Consider the following 19593-nt stretch of genomic DNA (forward strand, 5'->3'; position numbering starts at 1 on the left):
CACATTTCTCATATTTTTTTGTCAATTACGAATTTAAAACTGACATGTTAGGATCCAATTTCTTTTCTTATTTGTTTTTCTATCATACGATAAATTCTAGTCATGAAAATGGAACTCGTGTTAGAAAGCAAAGACTTTCCAAGTCAAAAGATACCAAATAATAAGACAGAAGGACGAACGTGATCTTGTGAGAGACAGTCGTTGAAAAGGAAGAAGAAAAGGTTTTCTTTTCTCTCTCTCTCTCTCTCACTCTAGGAGTAATATGTCCTCTTTTACATCGTACTTCGTCTTTTTGAATCAAATTTTTAGGAAATTCGAGCGAGCATCGCATCGAGCGCGAAATTCTAGAGGCAGTAACGACTACTGCGGACATTCGAAACTCGTAACTCGATCACGTTCTCTCTCTCTCTCTCTCTCTCTTTCTCTCTTCGGGATTTTCAGGTAAAGTAAGAGAAAGAGAACTTTATCGTGTTTACTTTGTATTCCTTTTCTTCTTCCTCCTCTCTTGTCGTCGCCATTTTTTCTTTCTTCTTATAGTCCATTGTTTTTCCTATCGTGAATCGTGATCGATGACCGATAATAGAAGGAGAACAACAGCTGATTTTTTTGGTATCGGAAAACTAAATTCTTTACTTTATTCTTATGGTGAATTTGACAAGATGGGGTGGAAAAAGAAAAAGAGGGAGAGAAAGGTTTGCATCCCTCACTGAACAACAATCTTTATTTCTAACTAACCATAAGAGTTTTTCGTTGTTAGTGTAGGTGGTTATGATGGTGTTAGTGGTGGTAGTAGTAGGTAATCATTTCGCTTAATGACGAAGACCGAAGTGAGTGAGGTCCTTTCCATTCTACTCGGGCACAGATTATCGCACCGTTCTTCTTTCTTCTCTCTCTCTCTCTCTCTCTCTCTCTCTCTTTCTGTGTTATCCACGGAGTCTGTAATTTTGTTCTAGCGACCGTGCCACCACGTCGCGCCGAAATTGGTGTACGATGGAAAGATTTCGTGGAAACTTTTGGTCCACGAGAAAAAGAAGAAAAGAATAGAAAAGGAAAAAAGAAGCCCAAGAAAGGTAAGACGAAATGGTGGTAGTTGGTGGTGGTTGGTGGTGGCATTTTTACTTCGGCGGTTGAAGATCAGAGGGAAAAAAGGTAGAGAAAGAAAAATGGCAAGGACTAAGGGCTTTGTTGATTTGAAGGTAAGATAAATAACTAAGTTTCCGAGATTTCTAACATTTTTCCAATAGGATGAACACGGTTTCAAAGAACACGACATGGTCAGGTATCCGAATACAATATTTCTATTTTTCAAGAAAGTAACATAATTTCGTATTATTTGATCCCATTTTCTTTCTTTTTATTTTTCAAACATTTTTGTTCTTCCTCTAAATAAAAAAAAAAAATAATCACTGGCACGATTTTCGAGTGATACGTGAAATGATGGATTCGTGTAAAGGTACACACGGTGAGTTCGTTAGGTCAATCGGATAGTTTGGTATTGCAATTGGAAAGTTTTCTATACCGATGGAAGCTTACCTTATTGTACTTTTGCACGAGAAAAGAGAGACACCGTACAAGACACTGTAGAGATCAGAAAATTGCTGAGTTTCGAGTGAAAGGACTTGGCCGATTCGCGTGCCATTATAATTTACTTTCATGTTCCTGAGAAGTAACGTGATTTCCAACACGGGGGCCTGTGGCCAAATCGAAGGAACCTCGGGAACCGTGTTATTACCAAAGGCTTTCGCCGCGTTATGGATTTCTGCGGACGATCCTAAATGGATTTTGACGGTACTCGGACGAACCTGCGCATCACCGTAGAAAATTCACTACGTAACGAATCCCCCCAAACTCCATGATACTCTTTTCTTCCCTTTTAATCTTCTTTTACTTCTTTCTGGACAAAATTCTTAACATGGGTAAAAGACATTGATCGATTTTCAAATATTAACCTTAAAATAACAACAACAAAACACACACACCTACACACACTTACTGCATACGCTTACAAAAATGAATCATCCATTTCTAACGCGGTTATGTGTATACCTATTTCGATAGAAATATTGTTAATTACTAATCTAATCTATCAAATAAATAAATTCTAATTTCGATATATGCAACATGTCCTAATCGCTTGCATAATATTATCAAACAGGTTACCGTCATTTTATTATTAAACAAATAAAAACAAATGTTAGAGTTTCCGTACACGTTGGGTTATTTTCCAGGAAGCCAAAGTATGGGAATAAGAAGAAGAGGTGTGGATAGAGTAAGGGAGGGTGTGGAGGTTATATGCGTAACAACGTACTTTCGAGGTCGAGACTCTTTCCTGCTTCCAGCACCTGCAAAAGATCAGGCCGTGCACTCGATGCTTGGGCAAACAATACGAACGATGATGCACCGTCCCGAGCGCATTGTCCGTAGCGAGTAGTAGTAGGCGGCGGATTTATCTGCCTACTCGTAGAGTCAGGTAGAGGAGTCCAAGGGTCCTCGACCCTCAGGACACGTCGCACTGTCCGACGGAACCGATGGATCTTCTTCTCCTTCTCCCCCTTCTCTTCTACCTTGTCTCTCCCTTTACCCTTCTAACTTGTCGTTCTCATTTTATTTTTATTTATTTTTATTTATTTTGTTTCTTTCGCATTCGTTATGGGCTGTTTTCGCGCGTTCGATATCATACGATCCTAAAAAAGGAAGCTTTCATTGGTTCAAATAATTATTTTCTTGATCACAATCTATTTGCATCAATGTATATGTGAATTTCCATGATAAAAATTACAATTGCAAATTAAGATAGACATTTTATATGATATTTTTGGATGCGTTATTGCACCCAAATGCAACCAAACCCAAATTGTGCGTTTGACAATGATCTTCATGATAAGGAAAGAATAAAGTATAGCGAAAAATAAGAGAAACATTTGCAGTTTCATATTCCAATGTTTAGGACGGGATGCGTGAAAAAATTTGAGTATAACAAAAAAGATTAAAATTCAAAATTGTAGACGAGATATTTTCTCGCGCACGGTAACTATAAAAGAAAGATGTTAAATCACGCGATACGCGAGTAAAGTTGGCCGGGTATGTTCACCGCAAGCGAGGTCGAATTCCTGTTCGAGAGAGAGAGAGAGATTGAGAGAGAAAGAGAGAGAGAAAGAGAATGAATCCTGGCATTGGTTTCACGTATCTCAATGCGGTCACGACGACGTTTCGCGATCGATCATGATCGAGTTTGTAGATGAGGCGCCTTCTAAAAAGAATATTTCACATCACTTGTAATTTTTTCTTTTTTTTTGGGTCGTAACCAAAATCATCGTCGAAAGGGAGGAAGCAAATGAAAATAAATTGAAACACGAATTACTACTATTGCTACTATTGCTACTACTACTACTAATGTAGGATGAAACATAAACAATAAAATGAAGTTGAAAAAGAAATGAGAGCGTATTTCTGAAGAAGAAGGAGAAGAAGAAGAAGAAGAAGAAGAAGAAGAAGAAGAAGAAGAAGAAGAAGAAGAAGAAGAAGAAGAAGAAGAAGAAGAAGAAGAAGAAGAAGAAGAAGAAGAGGGTGGTGTAAGAGAAGAGTTGGCGCGCGTTCCCTGAGCCGCTTTCCTCGTCACGTCACGAAATTCCAGGACCTTTGGCACGGGCGTACAGGAGGTTTGTATGGCCGAGCGCGGAATGAGCGCCGACGGTAAGTCAGTTCCTCGCATACCGGGCTCTCAGGTAGGTAGGTAGCAAGGAGGTAGAGAGGGGACAGGGCAGAGGGAGAGCGTGCGCGCGCGCGTGAGTTCCACAAGAGAGAAAGAGAGAGAGAGGAAGAACAAGATAGGGCCCGAGAGTGGGAGAGAAAACGACTTAAGAAAGAGAAGGTATATAGTAGAGTCTAGGTGCTCGCTGCCGTGCCGCGCGTTGAATGCCTGGGCCCGGAGTGTATCAGGCCCAGAGTGTATCGGAGTGCGCTCCCCTCTCCAAGATGGCCGCCGCTCAGGTCCAGCCGGGTCCCCCTGACTGAGGCAGCCGAGTTGGTCGAGTCAGGGGAAGGGTAGGCCTTGCAGGTGCCGCCATGTCAGTGCATGCCTAACCTCGAAGCCGCGCGGAACGGACGCTGGCCCGAACAACGCGACACCTCGTGCCCGCGAATACTCGAGTTTCGTTCGATCCCGAATAAGAAAGGATTTCTTGCATTCTCCCTACCAGAGATTATTCCAAGAGATCATAGAAAACCTGCTAGAACGAGCTTCTCTTCTATTTTATACACTGTGACCGGTTTTTCTCGCGGATACATATCTACGCGTATGTGTATATATACCTTGTGTGTGTATATATACGTATAGTATATACACGTAGGAGAAAAGAAGAAGAAGAAGAAGAAGTTAAGGTGTTACGAAGAGATATACAATCGAGAAACATATAGTGGACCTAGTCCAAGTACGGTCCTAGAAGAAAGAGAGTTCGTAGGAGAGAAAGCAAGGAAAGAGATCGGTAAACGCGGAATCTAAATTTTCGTTCGTATATATTTCACTATCCATTTATCTATACATATATATATATATATATATATATATATACCAATATATATATATATATAGTTTATCTCGTCGCGAGTGAGCGGTTTCGTGCGAGTTTAGGAGCAGATACGACCCTGGATCCTTTCGGTCGTTCACTCCCGCTTGAGTCGGGATCCTTTTCTATGATACCAAGCGCCGTTGGATAAGCCGAGCATCGTCTGTCTCGGACCAGGTTCCTCGTACCAGGTAGAACGGAACGCAAAGCTGGTACGACGATGACGAGTAACGGCGGAGGAGAAGCGAAAGGATCGCGCCAGGTTCGCGACCGGTCTTGTTGACCATCCGGTTATCGTCGGTAGATCTAACGCGAGGAATGTACGATATCTCGCGGCGCGTATATGCTCGGTGACAGTGAGTACATAGGATGCTAGGCTAAAAGCAGTTGTATATTTTATATGCTTGAAAAGGGAGTTTCGTGGTCGGAAAAAGTGTGTGTCGAAGGAGGATCGAAAAAGAAAGAGGAGATTAACAAAAGAGTAAGAGAGATGAGGTGATTGTGTGTTGTGTTGGATTGGTGCTGGTGGGTGATCTAATTTGACCGTAAACGTCATCGATAGAAGATTTAAAAAGATCAAGAGAGAGAGAGGAATTTCGAATAGTCGGAGTTGGAAGTTAGACAAGGTGGAAGATTCTGGAGAAGAAGAGGGTAGCGAGGAGGAGGAGGAGGATTTAACGTCGTAGAAGGATAAATCCGAGGATGGAAGGGTCGAGATAATAAAAGGAGAGTGGAGTGTAGAGCAGAGTGTGAGAGAGATTTCAAGGAGGAGAGAAAAAGAAGTGGTTAGCAGGAGGAGGCCGGGAGGAGGCCAGGATGCGGCCGGTAAGGCACCTGCTACTGTTGTTCCTCGTCCTGGGAGCGAGCCTCGCCCCGGGCACGCGGTCCGAGTTGGTCAGATGCTTCGAGGTTTCCGAGAACGCACGGCCAGGTACCAGGGTGGGCTTCATCGACGCGGAGAACCCTCCGTATCTGCTGGTTTCGGTGTCAGGATCAGCGGTGGATGCCGATCTTACGGTCGACCAAACGACAGGGGAGATAAAGACTAAGGTGCCATTGGATCGAGAGACAAGGCCTTCTTATACCTTGGTATCTCTGCCGCAAAATGTCAAGGTGGTTGTTAAGGTGTTAGACGAGAACGACAATGCACCTAGATTTCCCGTTGATCGGGTAGACGTTGAATTCCCCGAGAATTCGCCAAGAGACGCGAAGCGTGCATTGCCACCGGCAAAAGACCCCGATCTCGGTCAGTACTCGACCCAACGTTACGAGATCGTTTCGGGTAACGACGGCGAGGCGTTTAGATTGTCGCAGCATCGTGGTCGCGATGGCGTACTCTATCTGGATCTTCAGAACGGTGGTACATTGGATCGCGAAGCTCGTTCGAACTACCGTCTGGTGATCGAAGCTCTCGACGGGGGCTCGCCTGCCCTACGCTCGAGGCTGCACGTGAACGTGACTGTGCAGGACGTCAACGACAATCCACCGATCTTCAATCAGACTCGGTACTCTGCGAGCGTGCCGGAGAACGCGACCGTCGGCACGCCGGTTTTAGCCGTGAATGCGTCCGACGCCGATGCTGGTGAAAACGGTCGGATCGAGTATTCGATCAATCGTAGACAATCCGATCGCGGCGAGATGTTCCGCATCGATCCGGAAACCGGTATGGTTTATGTGAACAAGGCGTTGGACTTCGAGTCGAAGGATCGTCACGAGTTGGTGATCGTAGCAAGAGATCGTGGTGCGCAACCGCTCGAAGCGAGTGCTTTCCTCTCCGTTCGTGTCACCGACGTCAACGACAATCAACCGGCCATCACGGTGATCTTTCTCTCGGACGACGCCACGCCTAAGATCAGCGAGAGCGCTCAACCGGGCGAGTTTGTAGCGAGAATATCGGTCAGTGATCCTGACTCCAGGACCGAGTATTCGAACGCGACGGTCACGTTGACCGGTGGCGAAGGACATTTTGGTTTGGCTACCCGAGATAATATAATCTATTTAGTGGTCGTTGAGAGACCCCTCGATCGAGAGGAAAAGCCCGTTTACGAACTTTCCGTAGAAGCTACGGACGCTGGTACACCGCCCTTGAGAGCGGTACGTAATTTCAAGTTATTGGTCACCGACGTCAACGACAATGCGCCTAAATTCGAACGTGATACTTACGAGGCCCATCTTCTCGAAGCATCCGAACCAGGTACATCGGTTCTACGTGTCGTTGCCACGGATTTGGACGAAGGTGCCAATTCGGCAGTTAGATATTCCATACGTAATTCCACTTGGTTTGCCATCGACGAGATTTCAGGATTGATCAGCACGATCAGTCACGTCGATTGTGAAGCAGATCCAGCTCCTATTCTCATAGTTGTAGCAACCGATTCTGGTCGTCCACCTTTAAGTAGTAGTGCTACAGTTCGCGTTACGGTTCACGATCTCAACGACAACGAACCCATCTTCGAGAAGCCGTTGTACAATGCCACCGTGCCTGAGGATATGCCAGTTGGACGCTGTTTTCTCAAGGTATTGTTTCTTCTTTCCTTTTTTCTTTTTTCCTTCATCGTTCATTTCTTCTTCGACAAAACGTAAGTTTAGCGATTCGACATTCTCTTTACAATTTCCTTATTACGCATACCTTCTTGGAAATGATTATTCCTGATCGGTAACGTGTTACTTTTTAATAGGTACTTCGCCGATGGCGAGTGCCCACCACGTTTTTATCATTATTAGAAGAATAAAAGTCACAATCAGTGCGCGATAGATAAAAAGGTTCGAAGTGAAAGAGAAACATTCCGAATTCTTTGGATCCTTTTTTTAACGATGACGACTCGTGTTGTTGACTTAACGTCAAAAATTTGAGAAACGGTACAGACAAAAAAAATAAAACAAATAAAACGATCGATAAAAGTTACAAAAATTAATTAACCAAAATTATGACGATGTAATGAATTGCTTTTAATATTCATTATAAAAAATATGAGTTAAATAAATTGATCATTAGATGATACTTCAAATCTACCCAAATACATCGAAAAACTAATTAAATCTTGAAAGAGCAAGGATAGAACAGAAAACTACAGTTAAACTATTTCTTTCTGGGAAAACCATAATTGGATATACCCGTACCCAAAGATTTTCCCCGGAGCGTAGTGCAATTAGTATAGCTTGTAGACCGTTAAGGAACGTTATCGATCAGAGTGCACTTCTATCGTGGAAAATCGAGAGTTCGATAGTACAACTCTACGTTCGTTCGAGCGAATCCACACGATCTTTCGCATTTGTTGCGTACCTCGACAGTACTCTATGGAGAAGGAGAGTGAATACGATACTATACTCTCGAAGGAACGTGAATGAGGAAACTATCGAGTATGGACGAACGGTACGTGAATCGTTCAGGGACGTATCTTTACTTTCATCCGACCCAAAACTCACAATACCAAATTCAAACAAATTATTATTATTAAAATGATGACAATGAAAGAAATAAAATAATTCAATTGAATGTAAAAATAAAATAAACCAAACAATTTTAAGAATTTTCAAACAAAATGGTCTTTAAAAAAAAAAAAAAGAAGAAAATATGCACATTGAATCATAGCGTTGGGTTGTATTTAAAAATGTTTTTTAGTCGAAGGCGTATTCATTTCTTTTTATTTTATGTCGCAAGAAGTGAAATTATTAAACGGGGACTTATTTTAAATTTATCCGTCAATATTTTATTTCCAACAAAATCATTTGTATTAAAATATTCCTGTGCAATAATCAAGTTTAACAAGACAATCCTCTTCGATTTCGATATTTTTTTTCTTCTTCTTCTTCTTTTTACATTTTCTTTTACTTTTATACTATAAGCATTTATTTTTATTCTTTATATTTATGATGTCCTTGGTGTAATAGAGTTCGCATACTTACGACTACCGTTGTCGATACCTTTACTTTCTCCTACTGAGACGCGCCTTTCTCCAAGCTTATATGGTACCTCCGATAAATTTTAATACCAGATAATAATAAACTTAATGCAAAATTTAACTTGTGAGAAAGAGAGAAAAGAGAAAAATAGAAAAGATCATAAGACTATACAAGTATTTTCTACGTTTTCAAATAATTCTCAAGTGATTTCGAAGACGGGTAGCTTTAAATAAAGAACTTTCCCTGTTAGTTTCACGTATTAAATACATCCATCAAATTAACACATACAAAATACAATGAAATAAATAAACTAGTAATATATCTATGTATAGTAAATGAAAAAAATAAAAGGAAGAAGAAAAATAAATGTGTAACAAATTGAATAATGAAAAAATAATTGAAAAAAAAAATAATACGAGGAATAATAAAAAAGAAAAAATTCTGATTGGTATCGTCAAATCGTTGAAGAAAATCAAATACGAAGCGACGTATTTTCACCGACGACGAGTCAGAACTTGTCGTTACGATATCGATGTTTCTTCCTGGTGCATTACATGCGCATACGTGGCCTCCGTCAATGCAAAAGAAAAAGAATAAAAAATAAAAAAAGAAAATAAAAGAAGGGGAGGGTGCGGGTTCGAAGAAAATAAAAAATAAAAGCAAAGTTCGATCTTTGGAAAGGCTGTTCGCTTCGAATATCGTCCGATGGAATTAAACGTTCAAAGAAGAACGCGAAGAGTTAAGTTGTGGGAGGGAGTTGAGTATGAGGACTAAGGTGAAGGGGGGACTGGGGAGAAGCTTTGGTAGTGTTGGACGTTGACTTCTGTGTTTGTGAAATTTGAGATATCGGCCGGTTTCATAAAGGGGATTACGCGGTATAGTACTCGTCGCCTTTTACGAATGATCGTATTACGTTCGACGTAATCGTCGAAAGTAACACTATACTTACCTGAGAAGTTTGTACGATAACGAAGTTGTCGTCATACTACCGTCATACCTAACTCCAAGAAGATGTCGACAATGTTCTCTTTAAAGTGAACTTTGTAAGAAGCTATATGGAGAAAAAAAGATTCAGTTTTCTTTAAGATACTTCAATTTTGTTTCCTACCTTCCTTCCTTCTTTCTTTCTTTCTTTCTTTCCTTGGCTGGGTCTTCTTCTTCTTCTTCTTCTTATTCTTTCTTATTTCTTCGACGATCTCAGGTGAAAGTCTGAAGTAACGCTCGAGGTGATGCCGATGACTAATTTTCTCCTGGTCGGATCGGTATCGCTGTAATTATGACATAAAACGTTACACGCTTCTCCGAGCGTTTAAATGAGCACAAGGTACATATATATGTATATATATATATATAGATATATGTATATACAATACATTTTCATTCAGAAATTATCATTTATTTGTATTAATAGTCAAAATATATTATATCGTTATAAAACGTTTCTATGTTTTCTTTTCTTTTATTTATTATCGATCTATAAGTTTCATTTGATATTTTGATCCAGTCATATTAGATGGACAGTATTTGCATGTTACATTATATACTTAAATAAATAAATAAAGAAATAAAGAAATAACATGTAATTAATATCGGCCCATCTATTGTCACTTGGTGGTTGGTGTTAATTGGTCTTTTATGAGCTAAGATTATATCATTAATTATAAATTTATTTATTAGATATATTAATGAAATTTTCTTCGAACAATCGTGAATAAAAATTACTTACGTGTTGTACACGTTTTATTTAAATTCAAATATAATAGCTAAACTATCCTTGGTTTTGTTAACATATAAAACTCATACAAAGCTAAATGATATTTGATTATTTTGTAAAATACAATAAGTAAGATAACAATGTTGATAGTTCATTAATATATCTTTTTATATTGGAAATTTATTTAAATTTTCTCGACAAGTTATCTATCTTACATTAGTTGAATATGAAAAAAAATCTTACTTGATTGTCACCGTCCAGTATGGTGTACTTCAGAAATTCGTTGAGTATGACGAATTGTGACCTAAAACAGTCAAGAATATTAATACTGAAGAAGAAGATTAAATATGTGTATATGCATGTATGTGTGTGTGTGAATAGAAAGAATATATAAGAATGAATATACATATATCGCAGACTAAAAAATTCATTAGAGTATTAATAATACCGTATAAGATTAAGTATGTATAATATGATTAATGTATACACTTATATACAATGAACGTGTGAATGTATACATGTATGTGCATAGATCCATACACGGAAGTCGAATATGACACAAAATATGATCGATTACGATTAATCAATAATAAATTATAGTCCTGAGAATATGAACCAACATCGCAAGTATGTAATGTAAATGAGAATTAGATTTTAAATCTATAAATTAATATTGTCGAAAATTTGAGAGAAGGAACACGTTGGACACGTCAGGAGAGATGTTAACAGTGTTGTGTATTGAATTTGACTGAAAAATAATTCAACGTTATTTTTCAACCAAGGCCAAGAATATAATATTGTTTTTTGTTTTGTTTAATATTTTTTTTCTAGTTAAATCGTTCCATGTACTTGATACACCGTATACTATATAATAAACTTATACACTATTACTTATATAATAATAAAAATTTATACTTTATAAAATATATAAATTTACTATATAAATTTATATATTTCATTTTTTTAATTAATTTTCTTTGGATTATTTTAGAATATCGATTATTTTAATGTAGAATGAAATTAATTTGGTTTAATCTTATTTAGTTTATATTTTTTTAATTACTTAAATTATTTTATTTAATTATATTTAATTTAATTTATTTTACTTTTAAATTATTATTTTGTATTTGTATATATATATATATATGTACGTGTATTTTATTAATGTTAATTAATAATGAAATTAGAATTATGAATAATAGAACAAAAATAATAATAATAATTAATGTTAATTAATAATAATCCAGTTTGAATAACTCGTCATTGATTATGACAACGATAATATTGATTAAATTATGGTAATAGAGAATCTCATATTCTAATACAAGTAATATTAATTACTTTTAATTACCTAGTCAAAACTTCTTATAGAGTTCATTAGAAAAAATACTGTTACGATTATATTATGTTAAAAGATTTATTTGCTTTAATAAACTCTATATTGAAATGATTAATCGATCTAAATGAAGAGTACAAACGTTGTATATGTGTATTATTTAAAATTATCCTAACAAATTGAAAGATTAATTTCTAACCCGTGTTTTTATTTATTTTTTTTTTTTAATTTATACGACAAATTTTATTCTCCACGATTACTATGTTCGAACACACTGTCAGATCAATTTATCAGGTTGACAAATTTTTACCAGAAAAAAAAAAAGAAATGATAGAAATTAAATGCATGTATACATATGTAATGTAAAAATATTTTTCGAAAATTAATAAATAGGGAAAACATGAGAGAGAAAGAAAGAGATAGATACCGTATAGGAAATAAAAATGAGAAAAAGAAACAAACGTTTATCTCTCGAATCAGCTTGTATCACCTTGGGTGGGTTGAGTTGTTTGAAACGATATCGAGTCCACAGAAGTTGGACAAACCCTTTCGCGGGTTCGAGAGATACGATCATTGCGAGCTTTGTCACGGAAATTAGAGAAGGTAGATTTTTGCACAGTGAAAGAAGGAAATTGTTGAGTTCAGTTTTAAACTCAGAAGACTTCAGATGATTCAAACTCAGACTCACAGGTTAAGACTCAAAAGAAAAAGATGAGAAATAAGAAGAAGAAGAAGAAGAAGATAAAAGAGAAGAGTATAGCAAAAGGTCGAGCTGCGAGGTAGTTGGCTCTGTGACGAAGCGTCTGTCATTCATAACGCCGAGCGAAGCGTGGACGAAATGAAAGAAAAAGAGATCCTTTAAGAAAAAAAAAAAAAATGATAAAAATAAAAATAAAAATAAAAATAAAAAAATAAAATAAAAATAAGATAAAAGAAAGGTTCTTCTTCCTCCTACTTTTGGTTCTCTCGGATGCCACCTTTTTATCTCTGCAAGTAAAGAGGGAGAGAGAGAGAGAGACAGAGAAAGAGAGAGAAAGAGAGAGAGAGAGAAAGAGAGAGAAAGAGAGAGAGAGAGAGAGTGAGAGAGAGAGAGAGAGAAGGTGCCGCCGAATGCCAATGGAAATTGCAAGGAATAAATGAGTACATTTTTCAATCGGCCGCTTTGGCCCGCACACGGATGCATTCTCCTGGTCTCTTTTCTCTTCCAATGGCCGACGAATATATTCGCGAGAGTATTTTACACGTATAAGAGTATTCGTGTTAGTATATACACACACATATATATATATATATATACATATATATATATAATATTATACATATGGTATATTAGTAAAGTATATATTCTTTTATTGCGTTGTCTAGTTCAATGATGATTTATAATTGTTATCTCCGAGCGGGTATAATTATTATAATTATACATTTTTCGTCGGGAACCTTCTCTCCCTCCTTCTCCACCTCCTCCTCCTCCTCCTCCTCCTCCTCCTTCTTTTCGTCTGGATTCAGAACATACTTTTTTCCCTTCTTTGTATTTTATTTTTATTTTTAATTTCGTCTTATTTTTTTTTAAATTCTTTTCTTTTCGTTTCTCGTTCCATCCCCTTTGGTATGGCTCCACCCCTTTCGTTTCTTTCGTTTCGTTTCATTTCTTTTTATTTTTTTGGTTCTTCCTCTTGTTTATTGTTTTGTTTTATTATTTCATCCTTTATTTCTTCTCTGTTTCTTGTTCCCTCCTATTTCTTTCTTTCTATCTATCTTTGTCCTTTTTCTTTTCTACCTCAAGAGAGAGGTCCGATCTATGGCTGCTCGGAATGGAAACGGGTTTTGGAAGTCGGATTCGTGAGTCCGAGAGTCCGCGAGTTCTCTTCTCTGTCTTTGAATCGATACTTTCTTTCTCTTTCTTACCACAATATTTCTCTTTAAACTTCACATTTGGGTTATTTAGTTATTATATTTCACATTAGTTGAAAACTTTCAAGTTATTTGAGTTTGAATTTTTTTTTTCGTGAGATATTATTCTATCATATCAGGAAGAAGACATTTATTTGAAGACAGAGAGCTCAAAATACAACAGTAACATTTGAATAATTAGTTTGGATAATATAATCGTGAAGGTTCGTTCCTTTGTTCCTTTCTCTCTCTCTCTCTTTCTCTCTCTCTCTCTTTCTCTCTTTCTCTTTTTAACTCTGACGAATCGTAACGATCGAACTTACTCAAGAGGAGCATTAATTTCTAATGAGGCATAAGCTACGACGAAGGAACGAGCAATTCTGTGACGTGATTGATGTTGACGTACACGTATAGGGTGCCACCGATCGCACCTACAAATATTCTCCATGATGATAATCGTATGTAAAAATAATGCAACGTTTTCGAACAATTCTAATCTTTTTTTTGTCCATCATTTAAAAAAAAACATTAATTTTATTGACACGTCTACGAGAAGAATTTATTCGTTAACCCATTGACTGGTAGACGTATTTAGAACGTCTTGGCTTAAATTTTGAATAATGTAATAATATTTTATTATTAATATATAATATTGTAATTATGTTACTGATATAATACTGTAATGGTATTTACAATAATTGATAATTAATGTTTGTTACACCATATAAATATTTGATTCAATCTTTATAATAATTCTTAATGCAAATAACCATTTATAATTAATCTAAAATTGTAGCACACACTACGAGATATATCTCGTAGTTGGCAGTCAATGGGTTAAAGAAATTGTTAGGGAAACTGAAATTATTCGAAAATAGTAATCGTGTCAAGTTGAAGTTCGATTTCTTTAACACGTAGGTGTATATAAGTTAAAAAGAAAGATTGTTGGGAAGAAAAGGAGAGTAGTTACCGTTGGCATGTATTATACTATGTATGAGTTAAAGAAGAAGAAGAAGAAGAAGAAGAAGAGAGGGAAGAAGACGAGTTCGTGAAGAAGAGGCTCTCGTGTAGGTGCCTTATCCTACGCGGCCAGGACACGGGTTCCAATTCATCCTCGCGCAAGCCTCCCATTATAATACGTCCTAACTGGCAACCGAGGATCATTAAGCCACGCTGCCTTTTGTCCGTTCCTACATCCGTCTTTCTACCTCTAAGAATAAAGAAAAGGGTGGAAGAAGGAACGAACGAACGAATAGAAGTAAGCTTTCGTCGTCCTTGTTCTTCTCTCTATCTCTCTATCTCATATTCTCATTTTTTATTTTTACCTTTCTCTCTCTCTCTTTATTTTCCTTTTGAAAAAAAATCTTTCTACTACGACTTTTTCCCATCCTTTCATCAGTCGGACCTATTTTTTAAAATATTTTTCTCATTCCATCTTTCATTTACAAACTTATCACCGTGAATAGTAAGAATCTTATTTGTTTAGCTTATCGTAAAATGACTTATTTATTATTGGTCCAGATTTAATAAAAGAGATGCAACCGTGTTAGTCGCGTATCCTAGTGTAAGCGAAGTGACGAACGTAATGACTCTAACCATCGTCTGACATCTGGCATTAGGCACTCAGACTTTCGAGTGGCAACGCCCGCAGCAATTGTTGCCGTTTACGACTGCGCCGAGCATGTTCTCTCTCTCTCTCTCTTTTTCTCTCTCATCATCATCATCTCACTTTCTCTCTTTCTCTTGCCGTTTCTTTGTATCTCGTATCCTTCTCTCCGTCATTCTTTCCTCCCATTTCTTTCTCTTTCGTTCTCTCACGTATTTTTTTCTCTCTCTCTTTCTTTCTTTCTTTCTTTCTTTCTACCTTTCTCTTGCACACACGTTCTCGATCCTACGCGCTATAGACCGCATTCCCGAGTGCAACGACGAGGCAGAGATGTATATGCATTCGCGTGTGCACCGACCGCCACCGCCACCATATGTGTACTTCGATAGTTCGATCTTGTGCATACGTTGTTTCTCTCTCTCTCTCTTTTATTCTATTTATTCTATTTCATTTATCTATTCCTTTTTTTCTACAATTTTCTTTTACTATGACGAAAACGAGTATTCGCTTGCACGTGCGAACGTATTACAAAGATACGCGCGCCATATTTTTTTGTTCTACTTTTAAATTCAATTATTATTATTTTTTCTATTACAATGTAATACGAAGATAATTATTAACAATTTGAAATCTTCTATAATTTTTATTAACGTTTGAAATAATACTTATTTTAAATAGGTTTTTCGCGATCAATGTTACGTCGACCTACAAAGATCTACTTTAAACGTAGAATGCGCAACCTACACTTCTTGGACTTTCATTCAGGTTAAAACCGTCTTGCATCTTATGCAAGACAGTTTCCTTTCATTTAACGACAGGCCTCTTTAGTAAACGAATTCGTTTAACGTCCTACCAATTTCAAAGCTATACACATCCATTCTTACGTTAAGTAGACGCATAATGAGATGCGTCTTTTCGTTTATTCGTATTGTGCCAAAGTCTATTTGGATTTCAATATAGTTATCATTTAGGTTAGATCTCTTGATTAAAAATGGAAAAAGAAAGTATGAAAGAGAGAAGGAAGAGAGAGGAAATGTAATGCTTAACAAAGAGTTTACTTAACACCTGATCAAATCGAGATGTTTTAATGCATTCATTCACTTAAAGGTATTAGAAAGTCATCGTAATCAAGTAGTACCTTCTCGTTAATTTTCATTACTTTATTTCTTTTTCATGAGTTAGAGGAATCTGCTGTTCCTAAAAAACACACACACACAAATATATGTATGTATATATACACATGTTTGTATATATATATATATATATATATATATATATATATATATATATATGTATATACATACACGCATGCACACACTGATCCTTTGAAACTTATATTTCTTTTTTCCTTTTGTCTTTTTCTCATCTGAACGAAGAGAAGTTCGACCTTAAACCTGTTTCACGATCGAATCTTCTTTTGTTGCTCGAATAGGTCGCCAGAAGCGAGCATTGTGAACGGTAGCCGGAGATTTAAACGGAATCCACCCAGACGCTCGTTGAAATATGTCTTCTCTTACGTTGAGTGGAAACCAGTCTATCGACTCATTCGAGAGATCGATCATTATCAATTCTTTTTCACTACCATAAGTTTAAGATATCTGTGGTATTTTAGTGACCGTTTCGCGTTATCCGATTTTAATTGCTTCAACACAGTTGGTATTTATCAGTAACATTTTAACATACAGAGTTTATATTATAAACGATTACATTTTTTAACTATCGATGTTAATTGATTTATGAGTTTTATTACGGATAAATCGATAAGATGAAAGAAAATATTTTTATTGATCTATATGTATATCTCTAAGAATTATTTAAACTTCCTAATAATTCGTGCTAAGGCTACTGATTTACACGTACTCTTTAGTGATTTAATAAATCTATCGTATCGTTACCATTGATTACGTGCACAAGTTCTCTATTAATTACCTAATAAATTAGTTCACTCAGACGACTTTCAATTTCTTGAGTTATGTTCTCTATGCTCAACCAATGAAAAGTTGCAATTATTTAGAAAGATATATATACAAATATTTTCGTTATACTATTATATATATATATATTTATATTAATACTATATTATATGTAATTTACTAGGTATAGTAGTAGTAATATACTATATTACTAGGTAATATATATTACCTAAGTTAAATTAATATATTAATTATGTATTAATTATATAGTAATTATATATTATTATTTATTTATATATATAATAATATTTATAATATTAATTAATAACTATTATTATATAACATTACCTAAGTTACATTAATAATATATATATTACCTAGAGTAATATAGTGTACTACCTCGAGTATATAAATTACATAAATATTAATATATATATATATATTTTAGTAAGAAAATTTTTGTATTAAATTTGTGATTAATTAATGTTCCGAAATGAAAAGTAAAAAGAAACAAAAAATCATTTAGAAATCTTATTACTATTAAATTACCATAGAAATACATAGGTGTATATATATATGTGTATAAATATTTTTATTGTTAATAATGAAGCATGATAACTAGTTATCGGGTTACTCACATCGTGTCCCTGAATTACACAACGTTCATTCTCCCCTCAGCCCGGTTCTCCTTGCTCGTAACAGTGGGTGGTGAGATACGATACGGTCGGTCGATCGTACGTCACGGTGCTTCCGTCAGGAATCTATGCAGAGAGAGAAAGAGAGAGAGAGAGAGAGATCCTTAGAGTCTTCCTTGGCAAAATGTGTTCGCTTGTCGAAGGAAGAAACACATTCCAAAGACGAATATGATTTCTCGAATATAACTGTTGAAATATCGAAAGAATTAGTTGATCAAAGTTTCGTTTTATTTTTATAAATGTTTCAAACAAATAAAACCATTTTTTATTGTAAAAAATTATAATATGTGTTGTTAAAAAACACTTCAATAACGTGTAATATAATTAGAGATTTTTGTAAACGTAGCTTAATGGTGTAACAACATCGACTATAGTAGGCATCGTTTCAATCTCGAGCGAAGAGTTTAATGCAGGGATAGGCACGATTTTTGAGATTCCTCGATCGTTCGCTCGTATCGTTTATATCACGACGTCTCGGGCCGGTATCAAGCCGTAAGTAAACGCTCGAGCATACGGCTCGTAAAGCTGTCAATGTCCCACCGGAACACGGACGTTCGCCAAAAGGTAACATCCACCATCCCCCGCGAAATCCCATAAACTTATCCCCGTACGACACGAATGTAAAAGGGAAGAAATTAAGAATAAAAAAAGAATTAAGAAAAAAAAAGTAAGACATTATTGAGAAAGAAAGAAATAAAAGAAGGGAAGAAAAAAGATATATAATGAAAAGAAATATTAATAAATAAAATAAAGAAAGATATATACAACAAAGTTGGAAAAATTGTATTGGAGTATTCATTCGAGCATGGAGACTTTCCGCAGCTGGAGGTGTTTGCACCATGATCGGGACTCGGTAGTACTCTGTTATTTTGTATCGCAGTGAAGCTTCAGGCTATCGAGAGCGTTTCCTTCAATTTTAACGAAACGGTAGGAAGAAGGAGCGAATGACCGGGTGAAACAGAGAAAGAGAACATGTTACACGAAGTTGAAGAAAGAGGAAGAGAAGAGATGAGTGGAAGGTAGTCGATCGTAAATGCGTGTGTATGTATCGAGGTGAGAGAAAGCACTCGGTAGGCAGATCGGTGCCACGTTGTAACCGAAGTATAACCTGGTGTGTTCCAAAGAGAGAGAGAGAGAGAGAGAGAGAGAGAGAGAGAGAGAGTGGAATGAACGAGGAGAGGTTTGATGGAAACTGCGTGCTGCACTTTCCAATGCACTTGGTGTGCGACCAGCTTCAAGCGGGAAAGTGCGACCGGCTTCTCTTTTAAACCACCCAAAAGATCTCGTTTTGTACGTGTCATGCTTACCAAATCTACATCTATGACCCCAAATAATTTATTCTTTTATTTTTTTTTGTTTGTCTTTTTCTTTTTTCTTCCCTTTCTTCCCTTATTACGTATATTTATCTCCGTGGAAATAATTATACGTTATTTCTCTTTTGTAATTATGCTTAATTAGTTGGGTGCTTTGCAAACGAAATTAATCGATATTTATTGTTACGATTTATCGAGATCATGCTTTCGTCTAATTTAAATTTATTTTTGGAAAGTATACGTGTTTAAATTCATTTTAATGCAAAAAGTTAAGCTAGTTAAAAGAAAATAAAAAAATATAAATAGTTAATGATCATTTCTAATAATAGTCTCATTATCGAATGGTGTACGTTAGCGAATGGAAAATTTGCAAAACAAGATGAATTACACCTACGACGTGGTATATACGATTTCTCTGGATAATTTCCGCTACAACTAATTGTCGGGAGAAAATCAATGGTGAAATCACGCCTACCAAATGATTAAAAAAAAGAACTCTCTTTTAAACTCTCTGTGTGTTCCATCGCGTAGTGTGTTCACACGTTTCATACGGTCTAAACTCTCTCGTAACTTTAACACTCGTTTACATTTACACACAAAGAAAGCACAGGTACTGCTACGTACGTAGCTGTACGAAGTAGGACAGAACAACGACAAA

General features: G+C 36.4%; 1 protein-coding gene and 1 long non-coding RNA gene across 2 annotated transcripts in view; one reads left to right on the plus strand and one right to left on the minus strand.

Annotated features, from left to right (window-relative positions):
- LOC107066251 (uncharacterized) overlaps positions 1–19593 on the minus strand; it is a 32104-nt gene that overhangs the window by 4330 nt on the left and 8181 nt on the right. The window contains exons 4-7 of the long non-coding RNA XR_016177354.1: positions 17566–17688; positions 10426–10486; positions 9577–9736; positions 9418–9519 (exon numbers count right to left, since the gene is read on the minus strand). This is a non-coding gene — a long non-coding RNA (uncharacterized LOC107066251). The remainder of the gene's footprint in view (positions 1–9417; positions 9520–9576; positions 9737–10425; positions 10487–17565; positions 17689–19593) is intronic.
- Positions 5382–7599, plus strand: LOC149031812 (protein dachsous-like). Its single transcript, XM_089174753.1, has 2 exons — positions 5382–7082; positions 7561–7599. The coding sequence occupies exons 1-2, from the start codon at positions 5382–5384 to the stop codon at positions 7597–7599; spliced, it is 1740 nt and encodes a 579-aa protein (XP_089030879.1).

This window comes from Polistes dominula, unplaced genomic scaffold (genome assembly GCF_049000335.1).
Source record: "Polistes dominula isolate Pdom_NZ unplaced genomic scaffold, Pdom_raw_medaka contig_16, whole genome shotgun sequence".
In the NCBI taxonomy this organism is placed as follows: Eukaryota; Metazoa; Arthropoda; class Insecta; order Hymenoptera; family Vespidae; genus Polistes; species Polistes dominula.